Source organism: Asterias amurensis, chromosome 16 (assembly GCF_032118995.1).
Source record: "Asterias amurensis chromosome 16, ASM3211899v1".
NCBI lineage: Eukaryota > Metazoa > Echinodermata > Asteroidea > Forcipulatida > Asteriidae > Asterias > Asterias amurensis.
In genome coordinates this window covers 11,151,343-11,170,267 of record NC_092663.1, presented here as the reverse complement: position 1 = coordinate 11,170,267, position 18,925 = coordinate 11,151,343, and the positions used below count along the sequence as shown (strand labels likewise).

Sequence of the window (18,925 nt, the reverse complement as noted above, 5' to 3'; positions counted from 1 at the left end):
CTGACAAAGTGACAGCAGCGCGCCAGCGGGCCGGGCGCTTTGAACGGTGGTGGTTCGTCGTACACGTTTTAATCAGCGGGCGAGTCGAACAAGACACGTGAATTGTTTGGGGATGGGAAATGTGGAAATTTTCAGGGTTAATTCTCTTCACCACGTGAAGAAAACAAACTTGTGCACGTATTTACAACAAGCACACCATTCTACTACTTCTAGAAGTTATATCCTTCCTCCATGCTAGCACTCGATACTTACGAATACGAACGAGAAATCACAGAGCACGGACGTCTCGTTCGCTCTACTGCTTGCCTGCTGACCAGAAAGCTCAAGTCCATGGCGGACCAGCGCGGTGATAAACCGGCTGTCATCGCCGCACCACCAACACCGACAACAACATTAGTTGAGAGTAAACTTCTTGGTATGTTTAAATAAAAGCCTTCATATTTTTCAGCGGGAAAGTGTCCGTCTATCCTGCCACAACTTTTTCACTGGTGTTTAATAACTCAAATGAGATATTCCTTTTTGTAGAAATGAGTGAAGCGATGACAGGATACGGAAATACCAAGCCAGCCCCAACTATGGGTAAAATTTTAGGGGAGGACATTTTTTGTGCACGCACACCCCCTAGAACTGTGAGGGAGGTTCGTTCGGCTATCGTCCCGTAATATAATATTAATAGGCCTACCTCTGGTCATTCAAACGGTGGTATATGTTTGCATAATAACTGTTTGCTTTTGTTTGCAAACCCCCCATTCTCTGGACGGCGTGGTCGCAGACCAGGGGAGGGGCTTAAAGTAAACTAGCCCCCTTTTCTGCACTCTGGTTTAATTTTATGGCTTCTTTGTAGGCTTATGCCTTTTAACACCCCATATCCATTCACTCATGTATTTGTCAAAGCTGTTTTTGTACTGATTTGTTGTCCTAGCTTTGACCACTTTTAATTTGCTAGGAGTCTGTTCCAGATCCACTACTCGCTGTGTGAAGAAGTGTTTTCTGAGATTAAGCCCTTTCTTTAGCCTTTTCTTGAAGAGCTTCATGTCGTGTCCTCTGTGCTACTTGTTTGTGAGAATGTACAAGATTCAACAAAACTCAAACAAGTCTTCCCTCAAAAAGAAAGGGTAAAAAGTCTCCTCTAAAGTAAACTATTTAGATCTACAATAAACAATTTGCCTTACCACTCACTACAAAACCATCTTGGCCTAATTTGATAAAGCCTGTAGTAAGCCCAAAAACTTCTTAGCACACAAAAAATAAAGTTTTAAAAAAACATGTCAACAGCCAGAATCCCATACAGTTAAGATTACTGTGACTGGTATTTAAATGGTGCCCTGGTCATTTCTTGCTTAGTCAAGAAATTTGCTAAGCAGAATTGTCTGTTTTTATGAAATTGGGCACGCGTGTTTTCTTGCATACTTGAACTCAACTACCACTCCAGTACTTCGTTAAGTAAACATTGTCCAAATGGTATCAGTCTGAACAGATAAGGTGCAGCACATGTCAATTACATCAAGGGGATGTTAGAGTAGTCCAAAAGGTCCCCACACTAAAAGCAACTAACTTACAGTATACTGACAAACTAAACAACTACATGTTGGCAATCAAAAGGACTAGGGGACAAGTCTAAAGTATGCAGCGCTTACACACATTGGAGTGTATGGGTAAAACGCAAAATTAGTATAAAGTCTAAAGCTTCTCAACAAAAGGCAGCATAAGTCTCCAAGGCAGTTAAAATAATATGTGAACCATTTAGGAAATAAATAAGCATGGGGCTCATGGTCAAGTCCAAAGGCATACTCAAATTTGGGTTTACTCCGAAGAACTACAATCTCTGAGAATGTCAGAAAAGTCACAATTTAAATACAACTAAAACAAATAAAACTTCAGTTTATCAACATTTTTTTATAAATGTATTAAAATACGGATACAAAAAAGCGAAAATTAAAATGCCTTGCCTAGTCGTTCAGATTGTTTGCTAGTTTTTCGTGGCTTTATGAGCCTCTGATTTAAAGAGCAATGGTACCTATCACCAACCATCATGCCTCAACGTGATTGTTTCTTTCATAATTATCTTTGGCACAGGTGTTAGCGATAGCAGTCCACCCCAGCAGTTAACAAGAAAGCCAGTTCTAACCACAAAGGAGGTCAGTGATCTACTGCTTCGTCTGTTCAACATCCAGGCCGACACCTTAAAGGAGTATGAGAGCTATGATGACCGAACCTACTACGTGAAAACAGAGCAAATACACAAGAGCTTCCAGACCTCAGAGTTCATCCTAAAGGTACTGAATTCTGAGAACACTGCCAGTGAGGGTACTGTCGATGCTCAGATGAAGGTTCTACGTCATCTGGAATCCTACCCGGAGCTTTGTTGCCAGGTTCCTCTGCCCAACCTTGCTGGAGACTTTCTGAGCTGTGAGATGATAACGAATGAACTGAGGAATGGTAGGTAGCATCTCATCATTGCTAGGTGTGGTGTGGGATCAGGGGTCGATTTCACAAAGAATCCAAAGGAGATATACAAATTGCCTGGATAGTCCTAAGTTAGGACGAGTAACTGGTCCTAACTCGAGATAAGACTAGTCCTAACTCTTTGTGAAATCCACCCCAGACCTACTAAACTTACAGGGCTCTATCAGGAAGGGTGTCACGGCCTAGTGGTTAAGAGCATCAAAATCAAGTTCTGGTGGTTAAGTCATCTGAGTGTGGGTTTGAATCCTGGTCGTGACACTTTTGTCCTTGAGAGAGACACTTTACTACAATTGCTTCTCTTCACCAAGGGGTATAAATGGGTACCTGCGAGGGTAGAGGTTGATGTTGCCCATAATAGCAGACAGTTTGTCAAATAGATAATAAAAGTACATGCACCAAAGTAAATGCAAAGCAAGAAAATCAGTAAGGTCACAGGAAATTACAAAACAACCCTAATGTGATGGCTAGGATCAACAAAAGTATATAATTAAACACTGAAGCTCGAAAGCCTGTTAATCCAGTCACATAGGGAGGCAAACACACTAGAATAAAAAGATTTTGAGATTGCGTTTGAAATCATCAACTGTTAGTGAGGATCTTATGGTCTGTAGAATTGGTTCCAGAGAGTTGGCCCTGAGAGTTGAACACACTGAATAAATCATCGCCTATCCGTTTGTTACTCTTTGGGATAGTTAGTAGACGAGTTACAGGCAGTGGACACTATTGGTAATTGTCAAAGACTAGCCTTCACAGTTGGTGTATCTCAACATATGCATAAAATAACTAACCTGCAAAATTTGAGCTCAATCGGTCATCGAAATTGCGAGATAATAATGAAAGAAAAAGAACACCCTTGTCCCACAAAGTTGTGTCTGTTTAGATGGTTGATTTCGAGACCTCAAGTTCTAAATCTGAGGTCTTGAAATCAAACTCGTGGAAAATTACTTCTTTCTCGAAAACTATGGCCCTTCAGAGGGAGCCGTTTCTCACAATGTTTTATACCATCAACCTCTCCCCATTACTCGTCCCAAAGACAGGTTTTATGCTAATAATTATTTTTAGTAATTACCAATAGTGTCTCCTGTCTTTATTGCCCAGTTCAAACCTAGGCCTTCCCTTGATGGCAATCAAGAGTTACTAGAACATTCCTATCTTTTTGACTGCTGAAATAATGACTTCTGTATTTTTTAAATCTCAAGGACTTGAACTCACAGGATGTGAAAGAGAGTTGTCTGCTGTCCGTCTCTTTAAGTTCATACCAGGAAAGGTGTTAGCGAATATGTCTTCTTTGCCAGCAAGGTTCTTCTTTGATGTAGGAAAACACTTAGGACAACTTCAAAAGACTCTCCAGGTATGTTACTTTTCTTGTATGTATCCAGCGCATTTAGCACCAATAGACCTATTGCACAACTTGCACCGCGCATACATGCGCGTCTCCTGTCCGCCAATTTGGGGGTCAAAATGTGCACAAAAGGATGTTACATGTTTGGTAATTACTCAAAACTAATATTAACTTAAAAACTGACTTGGTAACGAGCATTGGAGAGCTGTTGATAATGTAAAATATCGTCCGATCCAAGGCAACGTGTTCCTTCAAGTGATGTTTTGTGTTGAAATCATCTTTTTATTGAAGACACATAATTTTGAGGGCTAGTTAAATCAGGTATTATATTATGTAGGGTAAGATAATTGCTATAACAAATTATTTTCAAATTTTGATAAATATTTTTGCAATTATAGGAGTACCCTGGCGATGTAGAACCGCTGAAGCTTAAAAGCAAACACTGCAAGTGGAGTCTGGAAAATGTTCCCTTGATAAGAGAACATCTCCCATTGGTCAACGACAATGCCAAGAGAGAACTTTTAGAGAATGTGATTGGACGGTTTGAAAAAGATGTCGTGCCAGTGATTGGTCAACTTAGGCAGGGTGAGTTGCTAGTAATAATAACTGAAATTTATACATTGCTGGTGTACCCACACATAAGGGAATCAATGTGTGGTGAAGAGGTTTTCAACTAGTGGTTTAAACCCAACGAGGCCTTGTTCTTGATAATTTTACCAAGACGAAGTCAATGTAAATTATTAAGAACCAGGCCTCAGTGGGTTTAAACCACTAGTTGAAAACAGATTCAACACACTTTGATTCCCATTCATAAATACCTTTTTGGTCAAAAAACATCAACACCTTTGGTCAAAAAGTAAAATAAATGCAAAAATTATAATTGTTCAATGATTTCTTTCAATACAACACCCCTCCAGCTATGAAATGGTGAGGCCCTCCGGCGCCCTCGGGTAAACAACTCCTTATAAGGGAATGCTGTGGGCGTCGCGCGTATGGCGTGATCTGGCACAACTGTCCCGGCCATTGCTCTTGACCAATAGGATTGAAGAAACTGTCTTATAAGCACAGTTGCAAGCTCGCGTGTCATGCCCATGTTGTCAACACTTTTCACTGGTCATAAACAAAGGTTTATACACACCCACCTGACGCGCTCTCCACCAATAGGAATAGGGAAACTGTCTGAGGTATTTATGAATTTTGAATTAAGGGCAGTTGATTTTGTCTCTAAAAAAAGAGAAGGTATACTTTTGGTAATCACTCATAAAAAATTAACGGCAATAAAAACTTACTTGGTTAGAAGTATAGCAGCTTTCGATAGTATACAAATATTGACTGCTTCGAGTGCTATGGTTAAAACTATGACTCCCGAGGTGATCCACGGGAAAATAGAACGCTCTGGGGATCACCAAGGGAGTCACAGTTTTTAACCATTGCACGAGTAAAAGCAGTCAATATTTGTTTTATAACACCCCAAACATTTCTAAAACCTGTATTGTTATTATTAAGTTACAGACCTGAATGCTACAATCCACGGACGACGCGAACACAGATTGCAAACACTTTTACCTACTGTGTTGCATGTAGTGTCGGACAATCTGAAATGGTTACAGACTATTAATTTATCATCCTCGTACACGCAACGGACATCTGGGTAATGCACGCCGTGTGCTAGTCTGTCGGACTAGCGCACGGCGCCATGTGCTAGTCTGTCGGACTAGCGCACGGCGCCATGTGCTAGTCTTCAGACTAGCGCATGGCAAACCGACGCTCTATCACACGGCCGTCGTCTAGCAAAACTAAGACATGTTATGTGACGCGCTCTAAACCAATGAGCAGGCACAATACTTGCAAGGGGTGTTATAATATCAAGTACTATGAGAATCATTTCACTTCGAATTTGACTCTGAGAAACATACTCTCAGATAAGTTTTTCAGATTGTGTTTTCCAATTACGGGTTGTTCTTCCTGCTTGGACAAAAGTTACTGCTCCAAATTTTGCAACATTTTAAATACGCAACCACTTTTTGGAATTAAATTTGCATAGGTTAGTTTTGTTGTATACATTTTTATAGGATTATAAAAACCGATTAGTTCCAAAAACTAAAGGTATACTTTCTCTTTAAAGCAGTTGTTTAGAATTTGGGAGTATACAGCTTGAATTTAAAAATTGGTAAAAGTACAAAATTTTAGGTGAGCCAGTTACATTAAAGCTTCAAACCTCAACAGAAAACAGGTTCTGTTGGCCGAGGCATCAGAGTGAGGGGTCAAATCCTGGTTGTGACACTTCTCATTACCCAACCGGAGTAATGGACCGTTCCAGCTTTCCACTAAGCTCCACCCACCGCGCACGTGAGCAAGACACGTGTACGAGCACTCCCAATGACATTCTGCACGATTCTGCCGCGCGTGCCAAATAATATACGCGCACGCATGACCGAGTTTGTCCGACCAGAATCATTGCTGTGATTGGTCTAATGGGTGAACGCGCACAGTTTGATTGACAGGCCGGATTGGTTCATTGCGAGGGTTGAGATCATTGAAGTGAATGATCAGCATTCTGTGCGCCATTTTGGCTGATGGCGCTGCATACTCCAAAGGAGTTGAGATGGTTTCAAAAATGCCTTGGGTCCAATGAGCAGGGGTAAATTTCACAAAGAGTTAAGACTAGTTTATCTCGAGTTAGGACGAGTTACTTAAGGTTTAGCCTTAAGTAGGACTAGTCCTAGTCCAAACTCTGTGTGAAAACGACTCATGGGGTAGTAGTAATTATTTCCATACAAAGTCTTAAAAATTACATCAAATTTACTTTGTTTTCATTTTAAGGAATCATTTATGGGGACTTCAATGAACACAATGTCATAGTAAGCGATGACTTAACGAGAAGGTCAAAGTTGACTCCTGCAGCAGATGAAAATCACCAAATTTGTGCGGTCGAGAAAAAAGTAGGCAAAAGTGGTGTATCAAAGTTGAAGATCAGTGGCTTAATCGACTTTGACGACATGGGGTACACTTGCCTGTTATTCGAAGTAGCGCTAGCTATCGCCTACATGATGATAGTCAGCGACAAACCAGTTGAGGATTCGGGTAACGTGCTGGTAGGTTTCGAGACGGTGTCCCCACTCACCTGCGAGGAGCGCGGACTACTGAAGGTGTCGGTTGCGGGAAGGTTTGCCCAGTCGCTGCTCATGGGGGTGAAGCAGTCCAAGATGTTCCCGGACAACGCCTACGTGATGACTTTTCTGATCAAAGGATGGAACCTTTTGGAGCTTTGGTGGGGCCAGACGGAAGAGGAATTACAGGAGTTGTGGGATAGGTGCAGGAACTCTGGAATAGACTTCTCATAGACAGTTCCCCCATACTTGCCAAAATTACCAGGGTATTAAAATGCAACACTCTTATTTTGTTCCCACTTTGCATACATTAAATCTTAATTTTTGCGTCTCAAACCTTTTCCAAATATTATTTGAAAAAGGGTACTTTTTTTGCTGCAAAAACCTTATACCTTTAAAAACATATATTACAGGGAAAGGTTCATTTTTCAGAAAAGGGTTCAGTTTGTTCTCCTTTAAAATTTGTTTTAATTTAATTACTAGTAGACCTAAGTTTTAGCTAGGGACACAAGTTTGACCATAAAACCTGGTCAAGGGGTTGAGTCTTTTGTAGCGCTGGTGGGGCCAGACGAAAGAGGAATTACAGGAATTATGGGATAGGTGTGGGAATTCAAGGATATGCTGCATTCGTATTTTTTTTATATTTTTTTTTTCCCCAAACCTTTTCTAAATATTATTTGAAATTTAATTTATTTAAATTTAAGTATTTTATTATTTTAATTTAACTTCATAGTAGGTTTAACTTTTGAACTTTTGTTCCCCAAACCTTTTCCAAATATTATTTGAAAAAGGGTACTTTTTTGCTGCAAAAACCTTATACCTTTAAAAACATCATATAGAGAAAGGTTTATTTTTTTAGAAAAGGGTTAATTTTTTGTTCCCTTTAAAAATTATTTTAATTGGGACACAAGTTTAACAATAAAACCAGGCTGGTCAAGGGATGTAGTCATTTGGAGCTCTGGTGGGGCCAGACGAAAGAGGAATCAGGAGTTATGGGATAGGTGTGGGAGTTCTAGGATATGCTGCATTCGTATTTTGTTCTCATTCTGAACATATTAAGTTTTGAATTTTTTTCCCCAAACCTTTTCCAAATATTATTTGAAATTTAATTTATTTAAATTTAAGTATTTTATTATTTTAATTTAACTTCATAGTAGGTTTAACTTTTGAACTTTTGTTCCCCAAACCTTTTTCAAATATTATTTGAAAAAGGGTACTTTTTTGCTGCAAAAACCTTATACCTTTAAAAACATCATATAGAGAAAGGTTTAATTTTTTAGAAAAGTGTTAATTTTTTATTCCATTTAAAAATTATTTTAATTGGGACACAAGTTTAACAATAAAACCAGGCTGGTCAAATATTATTTGAAAAAAGGGTTCTTTTATTGCTGCAAAAGCATTTTACCTTGTAGAAAGGTTTATTTATAGTAGAAGGTTAGTAGGATTTGAACCTTTTCCAAATATTATTTGAAAAAGGGTACTTTTTTGCTGCAAAAACCTTATACCTTTAAAAACATCATATAGAGAAAGGTTTATTTTTTTAGAAAAGGGTTAATTTTTTGTTCCCTTTAAAAATTATTTTAATTGGGACACAAGTTTAACAATAAAACCAGGCTGGTCAAGGGATGTAGTCATTTGGAGCTCTGGTGGGGCCAGACGAAAGAGGAATCAGGAGTTATGGGATAGGTGTGGGAGTTCTAGGATATGCTGCATTCGTATTTTGTTCTCATTCTGAACATATTAAGTTTTGAATTTTTTTCCCCAAACCTTTTCCAAATATTATTTGAAATTTAATTTATTTAAATTTAAGTATTTTATTATTTTAATTTAACTTCATAGTAGGTTTAACTTTTGAACTTTTGTTCCCCAAACCTTTTTCAAATATTATTTGAAAAAGGGTACTTTTTTGCTGCAAAAACCTTATACCTTTAAAAACATCATATAGAGAAAGGTTTAATTTTTTAGAAAAGTGTTAATTTTTTATTCCATTTAAAAATTATTTTAATTGGGACACAAGTTTAACAATAAAACCAGGCTGGTCAAATATTATTTGAAAAAAGGGTTCTTTTATTGCTGCAAAAGCATTTTACCTTGTAGAAAGGTTTATTTATAGTAGAAGGTTAGTAGGATTTGAAACTTTGCATGGTGAAAATACGAATAGAAAGGTTTGCGGTAACACCATGTAATGACTATCTCTAATGAGTTGGGGTGGTTCTGAAAAGAACCGTTGGTTTCAACTCTGAAAAAAAGGGTTTGTGTTCGTTCCCTTGAAAATTTATGCTATATTTTTCTATATTTATCGAAGTAAGTTAATTAATCGTTTTATAGCTAGGGGCACAAGTATTACAATAAAACCTGTCGTGTCCCTGTGTTGCAATCTAAAAAATCTCCAAACTATTCATGAATATAAATAACTCAAGAGCCTGAATTTTCCAGGATGCTACACAAAAATCAAGGTGACACTGCGTTTAAAGGAAATGTACACGTTTGGTAATTGTCAAAGACCAGGGGCCAATTCCATAGAGGTGCCAAGCACAACAATTTGCTTAGCGGATTCGCTAGCGACAATTGCGGCAGCAAACGATGGCTGGCAGCAAAATTCAAATTTGCAATTTGCAGCTTAGCTTAGCTTAGCTTGCCGTTACTCGCGATTAGTGTGAGCCAGCCATGAAATATTCGCTCATTTACAGCAACACAACTCGACATACGGGTATCATACTTCCATGTTATGATTTTTAAAGACATTGGACACTATTGGTAATTGTGGTGCATATCAACATAATATGCACAAAAAAAACCTGTGAAAATTTTAGCTCAATTGTGGTCATAAGTCGCGAGATAATAATGAAAGAAAAAGCACTCATGTCACACGAAGTTGTGAGCTTTCCAATAAGTTGATTTCGATACCACAAATTCTAAATCTGAGGTCTCTAAATCAAACTCGTGGAAAATAAAATCTTTCTCGAAAACTACGTTACTTCAGAGGGAGCCGTTTCTCTCAATGTGTTATACTATCAACAGCTCCCTTTTACTCGTTACATGCTAATAATTATTTTTGAGTAATTACCAAGCGTGTCCACTGCCTTTAAACATTGAAACTCTTGTCATTTTAATGAAGCCAAACAAATAAATTTGTGAGTGTCAGAATACATACTTTTTGTCTTTGTTTTTAATAGTGTTATCCTTCAATCAAAATATGACAACGATCTATTTGGATAAGTGTTTGGTTTGCGGTAACATTGCGTATCTACTTGCCAGGTATAGTTTGTTCTTTGGAGAACTGTCTTGCTTGACTCTACTACCGCGGAGTAGATTTATCAGATTTGTGGCGAGACTTCTTTGCTTTGAAAAGAACTGTCCTGCTTATTAAAGGGAGTGGACACTATTGGTAATTACTCGAAATAATTTAACCTCATTTTGTAACGAGTAATGGGTAGAGGTTGATAGTATAAAACATTGTGAGAAACGGCTCCCTCTGAAGTAACGTAGTTTTCGAGAAAGAAGTAATTTCCCATGAGTTTGCTTTCGAGACTCAAATTTAGAATTTGAGGTCTCGAAATCAAGCATCTGAAAGCAAACAACCTCGTGTGACAATGGTGTGTTTTTCTTTCATAGTTATCTCGCAACCCCAACGACCAGTCGAGCTCAAACTTTCACAGGTTTGTTATGTTTAATATGCACATGTTGAGATACACCAAGTGAAAAGACTGGTCTTTGACAAGTACCAATAGTTTCCACTGTCTTTAAATACTACCTGGGATGAAGCCGAGGTTAAGAAAAATTGGCCGTGACTGCTAAGCTTATTGCACTACCGCAGAGTGAGTTCTTAAATTGGTCTCAACGTTTTGAATAGCTTGCTCTAGTCGTTGCCAGCGAGTTATGGATGAAGTGTTTTAACACTTCATTTAAAAACCAATAAATAATGTGTTGCATGCTTGACCCGGAGAGAATATGTCCATGTAAGAATGACAGATGAAGTGATGTAGGAGAAAACAAATTGTCGGCCCCATGAAGATGTTATTAAAGGCGCTCATAATATCATTTTAAATTGTAAAACTATTGTGACCCCCCCCCCCAAAAAAAAAAAAATAAAAAATAAAAAATGCACCTGTGTAATTTTTCAAACGTCGGTCTTGAAAATGTCACTAACCTCTCTTATTTCAGAAAATCATATAGCCCTCATCAAAAATACATTATGGAAGGCAACAACTCGCAGGTCAAAAAGGCAACATATATACTGTATCCATTTTCTCATGGGCTCTCAAATCTGTCTATAATCGAATATGTTGGACATTTAATAGGGAGGTTTTGCAAGCGAGCGGGCAGATACAGATATGATAACCGTGTCCGTTCACGTCAGCCGCGTGTTGGATTTTGTTTCGCAAACTATAGGTATGTTTCATAATAGATGTTAAATTTGCATCGGGGATAAAGAATATTAATTTTGGTTTTTTACCCATACACCGATGTGTGTTAGCACTGTATACTCAGTACTTTCCCGAGTCCTGTGAAAAAATATGGTATGTTTCACTTGAGTGCGCTCGCATTCATCATGAGTGTTTTTATTTCAGTCAAACATAGTGACCCCGTGTTTAAAACACTGCATTTTCCCATCGTTTTGCTTGCAAAAAAATCTATCTATAACAAGCACGATACCAGTGAAAGCGATTCCGTGCGAAATGTTTTTGATCTGGGACAAAAATACCATTAAAAGTCTGCAAAACAGTATCCGTTTTTCTACGACGTGTATGAGGTCTCGTATCCGTTGCTAAAACGTGTATGCAAAATACGATAGTCGTGGATACGCGTCACGTGAACACACAAAGTGTCAACGTACCGGTATTTGTATCCGCACACTTGCGAATCCCTTTTTAAAGTTCGGGTTTAACCGCGGCCAAAGGTCATACATGACAAACGCTTTCTTGACCTTTATCTGCAGTCAAAACCCATTGAAACGTGCGTTTGTTCATTGCCTGGCCTTTTATTTTTATCACATCGAAGGGCAAACCCGTTCCCACTCGCTTGCACAAAGTGTGATCAGATCGTATACCGTGTTCAGGAATACATCACTCTCTAGCAAGAATGACAACATATTGATAGTTCTGTACACGAAGGAATTGGAGAAAGTTTGATTTTTGTCTCGAAAAGTAAAATATCAAAATGCACCACAGACCGTCCGGAACAGCAGTTTAAAAACAGGTGTAAATTCAATCGCATTTTTTTCAAAACACGACCTTTGTCAGTGGGACATGGCATAGAATCATAGAGCTCCATGGAAGGTTATATCGATGTGGCTGTGTGTGCTTGTGTACAATTCATGCATGAATGTGTCGTGTCATCAAACAGTCCGACATTGTGAATAAGCATACTCTGTATACTGTCTACTGAGAGCTGTCTGACGATTGCTGTAAACGTATGTATGTAAGAATGTACATGTATATGCGTTTTGTTTGCTTTGATTTGTACGAAAGCCCAATAGTGCCATCTTTATTTGTATTTTTAATGCATGCATTTATATTTTCAATACGTTTACAATTTTCAATACATGTATTTATATTTTCAATACATGTAATTATATTTTCAATACATGTATTTATATTTTCAATACATGTAATTATATTTTCAATACATGTATTTATATTTTCAATGCAGTTATTTATATTTTCAATACAGTTATTTATATTTTCAAAGCAACAATTGTATTTTTAAGAGCAGTTACTTATATTTTTAACGACTTTACGAAACCAAGGTTGGGTCACAGGCCTTAGTATTATCGAATGCAGACCTGGTAATTCAGTGACCGTTCAGTGACCCCGTTTCACAAAGGCCGCACGACGCTCAGTCAAATTTATAGTAACATTTTCGCTTTTACAATATTTATTGTGGCGAGTGCATGCATTTATATTTTCAGTACAGCTATTTATATTATCGATGCAGCTATTTATATTTTCAATACATGTATTGATATTTTCAATACATGTATTTATATATTCAATATGTATTTATATTGTCAATACATGTATTTATATTTTCAATGTACATTTTCAATACATGTATATATTTTTAACTGTAGGCCTACCCTTGTACATTGTAATCAAACTGAGGCTGGACGAAATAATCTGGTGCCATGTTTGCGCAATGAATGTTAGCATCCATTGCTGTTATTGGAAACCGGGTACATGACCAAGATGGTGACAGTGTGATAAAGGTCTATAGGTATGCATTCATGCAACCGTTGAACCCATGATGCAACGAACTAGGAGTTCCTCCCTCCTCTGACCTCATTTTAAACATGTTCCTATTGAAAGAAGCTGTTGAATTAATTCAAGATCAATTAACTCGTAGGGTTCAAGAGAAACATGACGGAACAAGCAGTCAAGGGCGAAACAGCAAGCCTCCAGAAGCTCTCGAAACCATTCTTGACTCCCGATGACGTCACGTCTCTCCTTAGCCGACTTTTCGGTCTGAGGGCTTGTCGTGTTGATGAATTCAACAGCTACGACGATAGGATTTACCACGTCACGACAGTCCCCGGCCAGGGGATAGGGGAGCAACGAGAGTTCATGCTGAAAGTTTTGAACTCCGTGTTTACCGCTGAGGGCGCTGTTGAAACCCAGACGGACATCTTGGATTTTTTGCAGTCGTTTCCCGAGTTGAGATGCCAGTGTCCAGTTGCAAATCTAAGTGGCCAGTTTGTCAGCTTTGAGTCAATTCAGAACGACTACTTGAATGGTAATTGCAGATTAATAGAGAAATAAAAGAGGTTCTGTGTGTGTGTGAATTATCGATGGTAATATTGATTATAGCATACAATTTTTTTTAATTGCATATTAGTGAGTATGCTAATTCTAAAAATTAAAGGGAATGTATTTGGTTGATAACCACCCCTAATCAATAGCTATACACAGCAAATAGTACTGCAGTTTTCGAAGAATTTTGAGAAACGCTTCACATCGAAGGGTGTGGTTATGTAAAAAGATATCGATCGTAATCGCCCAAATTTGAATCTGAGAAGCGTTAATGTCGTAACGTTTCTCATACTGTGCATTACTATTACGATTATTTCTGCGTGGACGAAACATTTTCGGCAAGATCAAATTGGTATGACACCATTTGAAATGAAATGTTCACATTCATATTTCATTGAAGACTCTGGACACTATTGGTTATATTTCATTGAAGACTCTGGACATGGACACTATTGGTAACTTTCAAAGAATTCTTCTCACTTGGTGTATCTCAACACATGTATAAAATAACAAACCTGTGAAAATTTGAGCTCAATCGGTGGTCGAAGTTGCGAGATAATAATGATGGAAAAAACACCCTTGTCACACGTCACACGAAATTGTGTGCTTTCAGATGCTTGATTTCGAGACCTCAAATTCTAAATTTGAGGTCTCGAAATCAAATTCGTGGAAAAATTACTTCTTTCGCGAAAACCACGTTACTTCAGAGGGAGCCGTTTCTCACAATGTTTAAGACTATCAACCTCTCCCCATACTCGTTACCAGTAAGGTTTTATACAAATACTTATTTTGAGTATTTACCGATTGTGTCCACTGCCTTTAAAACAATCGAGCGGTTCCAAAAAAAACAAATGTAACTTTGCCTTTAGGGATAGCCTACTAATAAATTATTTGTTATTTTGCGGCTATCATCTAAACAATACAGTAAATTTTCCTTTTAGGTTCGTCCAGTTGGATCTATTCTGATGTAATTCTTTGTTTTTTTGTTTACGATTAAGGAGAGAGAATTGGAAGGATAGCTGCTCCCACTGCCGTGCGTCTGTTTAGTTTCTTACCCGGAAAGCCTCTACTAAAACTGGCTCCAATACCGCCAGTATCCTTCCTGAAACTTGGTGAACATCTCGGGGGCTTACAAATTGCCTTGCAGGTAAAAAGCGCTTAAAGGGTTTTGATACATTTTGTCGATCAAGTTTTTGGCCATGACATGAATCCATACTCGCAGTGAATGAAGATGTATGTAACACAATTTACCTTTAGAAGTTTCAGCTTCAATACTCGTCAAGTTTTTGAGAAAAGGGTGAAAATCAAAGCCCAGGAGAGTCGCGTAAATATTAGGTTTTACATGCTAAAATAATGTTCGTCTCCCGAGATGAAAATTATCGTGACATTGTTTTACTCATTTCTCAAAAACTACAGCACCTCAGCACGTAATATTTTAAGGGCATCTTTCTTCTAAGTTTAATGCAAATCTGCGGACATCGTGTTTTGTGTTGTACAAAAAGTACCCAAATGCCCCATATACGGGTTTGTGGCAAAAATCACAAATTCATGCGTCCCTTTCAATCACCCGCGTAGAACTGTTGTAAAGTGATACCGACACAAATGCTCACAAAATTAATACTAACCCCCTTACCCTACCCCCCCCCCCCCTCCCTAACCTATGCTACCATGTGACTTTGAACAGGTACCGACGGCAGAAGTCGCTCTGTGTTTCCATGCTCGCAATACGACCCGTTGCATTTGAAGAAGCAGTGGACATTACCTAGTTGAGTTGGTCTTAATTTCAAAACTCCATGCAAAAGATTTTGTTTTCATAAATATTTATTCGCAGAAATATCCCAACGATGTAAAGTCACTAGAACGAAGGGCGGGTCTTGATATTTGGTGTCTGCAAAACTTATCGGATCTGAGGAGTTACCTCCACGTGGTCAAAGATGCAAAGTCGCTGAGGATCGTTAAGGAAGTGATCACGGAATACGAAAGGAAAGTTACTCCGATCTATGGAGAACTGAGGAAAGGTGAAGGTGCAATGTTCAGAAGCCGCTCTCGGCCTATACGGCACGTTTAGCGGTTTTTTCCATGACATGTAGTATATTAATAGGCCTAATATTGATATAACACAATGCGCAGGCCTGCATGCCTCGTTTGTGAAAGAGCAAGGGCACCAATGCGTTTTCTTCTTGGTAAAGGGCACCCTACGAAGAAATTGTAAAATCATTTCTACTTGAGCATCATTCAAGGGCTTCATGGCAATGATCAGGGTGCTTCGAGGCAATCGCCTTCGTTGCCTCAAGTTGAAGTATCAGGCCTGAAAGCTCATTTCTCCAGCAAACCGACCAAGGTGCCACAACAAGAAAACACACATTCAAAGTAAAAATGAAGATTATTAAAAATTGTAGTTAAACCCGAATGTAACTTTGTGTGAACAAGTGTGACTTTAGTTCCCTCTTCTAGTTGTCGAGTGATGATATTTTATGAAGTGTGACGGGGAGCTTATTTCACAGGGCAGGAGCAGCTTTGGCAAAATCACGCTCCGTATCAAAAATAATATTAGTATTTTAAGAGCAAGGTTAGCTTTTCGTTGGGTGGTAGTTTCTTGCTGAGGTAGGGTCTGTGTTTTAATTTTTGTTACCTTTTGATGAAATTCACGAAGGTAGGCCCCCACCCTCTCTTTAACTTACATTTTGTTTATTCATGTCTTAGGTATTGTGCACCATGATTATAACGAAAGCAACGTGTTGGCGGTATCACCATTAGGAGGTAACTCACAAGGAACTCGTGGCTTTGAGATCAGTGGCGTCATAGACTTCGACTCTATGGTGTATTCCTGCCTGGTGTTCGAAATCGCTGTTCCCATGATGTATCTAATGTTCTGCAGTGACCAACCCCTGGAAGCTACTGCCAACCTTCTTGCCGGCTTCGAGTCGAGAGCTCCACTCACGGAGAAGGAGCGAGGCGTACTGCGTGTTCTTGTAGCCGGAAGGTTCATCCAGTCGTTGGTACTCGGGCTGTATTCATCTAGCTTCAATCCGGACAACTCCTGCATAGTCGGGACCCAGGCAAAGAGCTTGAACCTTCTCGAAGATTTCTGGAACCACCCGGAAGAGGACCTAATGAAGTTATGGAGAGACATCAAAGGGAATGTTTCCTAAACAAAAAAGACAAGTTATTAATTGAACAATATTCCAAGAGGCATATCATCTATGAGGCATACTTTATAATTATGGTATTGAAAATAAATCTGAACCCGAACCTGGTATCAAAACACGTCCATGTCATAGTTTACCCGGTACTCTTGGTCAATATGACCTGGTCTGTGTCCTGACCAAGAAATGGGCCAAACTGAAGCAGAACTGGGTTAAAAGTTTTTTGGTTTTTTTTCAGTGTGCTAAAGTCAGCTTAAGCTCCAGATCTTTTTCTTGCCATTTGTTCGCGTGTTTCTATCATGTTTCGAACAAGACCATGATGTAAAAAAGCCTTCTGAGCTGATTTTTGTATTCTGTACCGTGTATCTCAAAACAAAAACAAAACTTTTGAATTAGCTGCCGAATGAAAAATATATGACTCTGGGGGAAAAGGTTTATGTTTGGATAGTTTATTGACTCAACTTTCATATGACACAAAGAAGTCCGAAAATAAATAGTGATTGGGTGAGCACTGCTCACTGAAGAATAAGCAGCTGACGTCATGGATTGAATTTTGTAAGCTCCAAAGGTCACCTCTCACAAATAAGAAGGCTTATTCCTATGAACCTAATTTAATACCCTTTACAAAAGCGAGAAGTGCTCACCTAAGCATAAACCTTATCCCCCGGAACCATATACGTTTTATTCGGCCGCCATTTCAAGAGTGTATCGTGTTTTGTGAGACACCTTGTAAAAATAAATGTTTCAATAAGTAAACAAATTAAGTAAGCTAACACTACCGAAACCCTCCTAGCATTACCGCAGCATGTAAATGTTCTTCGTGACGATGATATTCCACGCATGGGGTTACATTTTATTATTGTGGTTTTAGAGTGGTTTTAAATTGTCACAGACAGGTCTTCTCACTCACGTGTATCTCAACAAACCTGTGAAAATTTGAACTCAATTCGTCATCGAAGTTGTTAGAAAATAATGGATGAAAAAACACCATTGTCACACATTTGTTTGCTTTCAGATGCTTGATTTCCCGAGACCTCGCGCATGATATCAATTCAAATATTTTACTGCGGAATTAGTTATTTTCTTAAAAACTACGTTACTTCAGAGGGAGCCGTTTCTCACAATCCTTTATATCAACAGCTCTCCATTGCTCGTTACCATAAGTTTTTATGCCAACAATTATTTTAAGTAATTACGCAATGGTGTCCACAGTGCCATTAAAGGCAGTGGACACTATTGGTAATTGTCAAAGACTATAGCCTTCACAGTTTGTGTATCTCAACATATGCATAAAATAACAAATCTGTGAAAATTTGAGCTCAATTGGTTATCGAACTTGCGAGATAATAATGAAAGAAAAGAACACCCTTGTCACACGAAGTTGTGTGCGTTTAGATGGTTGATTTCGAGACCTCAAGTTCTAAACTTTAGGTCTCGAAATCAAATTCGTGGAAAATTTCTTCTTTCTCGAAAACTTTGGCACTTCAGAGTGAGCCGTTTCTCACAATGTTTTATACCATCAACCTCTCCCAATTACTCGTCACCAAGAAAGGTTTTATGCTAATAATTATTTTGAGTAATTACCAATAGTGTCCACTGCCTTTAAACACAATATGGACAACTGTACATTTCCAGATCTTACTCATTGCTGTATATTATGCTTATCTTCGCTCATATTGTTTATGTTAATGGGTTTGTTTCAATGGTTATTTTTTTGTTGTATTTTTGGTCAGAATCATCTTTTGAAATTCATTTTCAATAATTATGTATGTTTGTTTTGGCTTTTGTTTTGTTTGCTGGGGTGCTGTTTGTATCGGATGTGCCCCGGCCCTCCTCACTGCTCCCATCCTCTTGTGACACAAGTACCCCCTCTCACTACAATCCTCTGATGTTTTTCTTAGTTTCCATCCAAGCACTTATTGATGACACGTCTAGGATTATACACAATGCCACACCATAGAGTAAGGGCCACACTATGATCACCATGATGTGTACATTCATTACAAACGATATTAAATGAGCCCGTTATAAAATTAAATTAGCTTATGTTGAAAATGGCCTGGAAATCCAAGCGATGCAACGAGTTTTTTTTTTATCATATATTGTTATCGT

General features: G+C 38.5%; 2 protein-coding genes across 4 annotated transcripts; both read left to right on the top strand.

The window, feature by feature from the left end:
* The first annotated feature begins 39 nt into the window (after nucleotides 1–39).
* LOC139949114 (hydroxylysine kinase-like) lies at nucleotides 40–10,049 on the top strand. Its single transcript, XM_071947518.1, has 5 exons — nucleotides 40–415; nucleotides 2,077–2,439; nucleotides 3,666–3,817; nucleotides 4,207–4,393; nucleotides 6,632–10,049. The coding sequence occupies exons 1-5, from the start codon at nucleotides 232–234 to the stop codon at nucleotides 7,150–7,152; spliced, it is 1,407 nt and encodes a 468-aa protein (XP_071803619.1). The 5' UTR covers nucleotides 40–231; the 3' UTR covers nucleotides 7,153–10,049.
* A 1,804-nt stretch (nucleotides 10,050–11,853) lies between these two features.
* On the top strand, nucleotides 11,854–18,862 carry LOC139948924 (hydroxylysine kinase-like). 3 transcript variants are annotated; one of them, XM_071947293.1, is made up of 5 exons: nucleotides 11,854–12,335; nucleotides 13,264–13,650; nucleotides 14,666–14,814; nucleotides 15,499–15,685; nucleotides 16,371–18,862. In XM_071947293.1, the coding sequence occupies exons 2-5, from the start codon at nucleotides 13,278–13,280 to the stop codon at nucleotides 16,817–16,819; spliced, it is 1,158 nt and encodes a 385-aa protein (XP_071803394.1). In that variant the 5' UTR covers nucleotides 11,854–12,335; nucleotides 13,264–13,277; the 3' UTR covers nucleotides 16,820–18,862. The 3 variants fall into 3 exon arrangements, with proteins under 3 accessions (XP_071803394.1, XP_071803393.1, XP_071803392.1); XM_071947292.1 differs by having other exon boundaries at nucleotides 11,854–12,339; nucleotides 16,371–18,861; XM_071947291.1 differs by having other exon boundaries at nucleotides 11,855–12,331; nucleotides 16,371–18,861.
* The last annotated feature ends 63 nt before the right edge of the window (nucleotides 18,863–18,925 follow it).

Excerpts from the sequence above, each read along its gene's own strand:
- LOC139949114 (XM_071947518.1), top strand. The coding sequence starts at position 232 with ATGCTAGCACTCGATACTTACGAATACGAACGAGAAATCACAGAGCAC. Across the intron at positions 3,818-4,206 it reads AACTTCAAAAGACTCTCCAG|GAGTACCCTGGCGATGTAGA; the intron begins GTATGTTACTTT and ends TTGCAATTATAG. Across the intron at positions 4,394-6,631 it reads GATTGGTCAACTTAGGCAGG|GAATCATTTATGGGGACTTC; the intron begins GTGAGTTGCTAG and ends TTTCATTTTAAG.
- LOC139948924 (XM_071947293.1), top strand. The coding sequence starts at position 13,278 with ATGACGGAACAAGCAGTCAAGGGCGAAACAGCAAGCCTCCAGAAGCTC. Across the intron at positions 13,651-14,665 it reads TCAGAACGACTACTTGAATG|GAGAGAGAATTGGAAGGATA; the intron begins GTAATTGCAGAT and ends TTTACGATTAAG. Across the intron at positions 14,815-15,498 it reads GCTTACAAATTGCCTTGCAG|AAATATCCCAACGATGTAAA; the intron begins GTAAAAAGCGCT and ends ATTTATTCGCAG.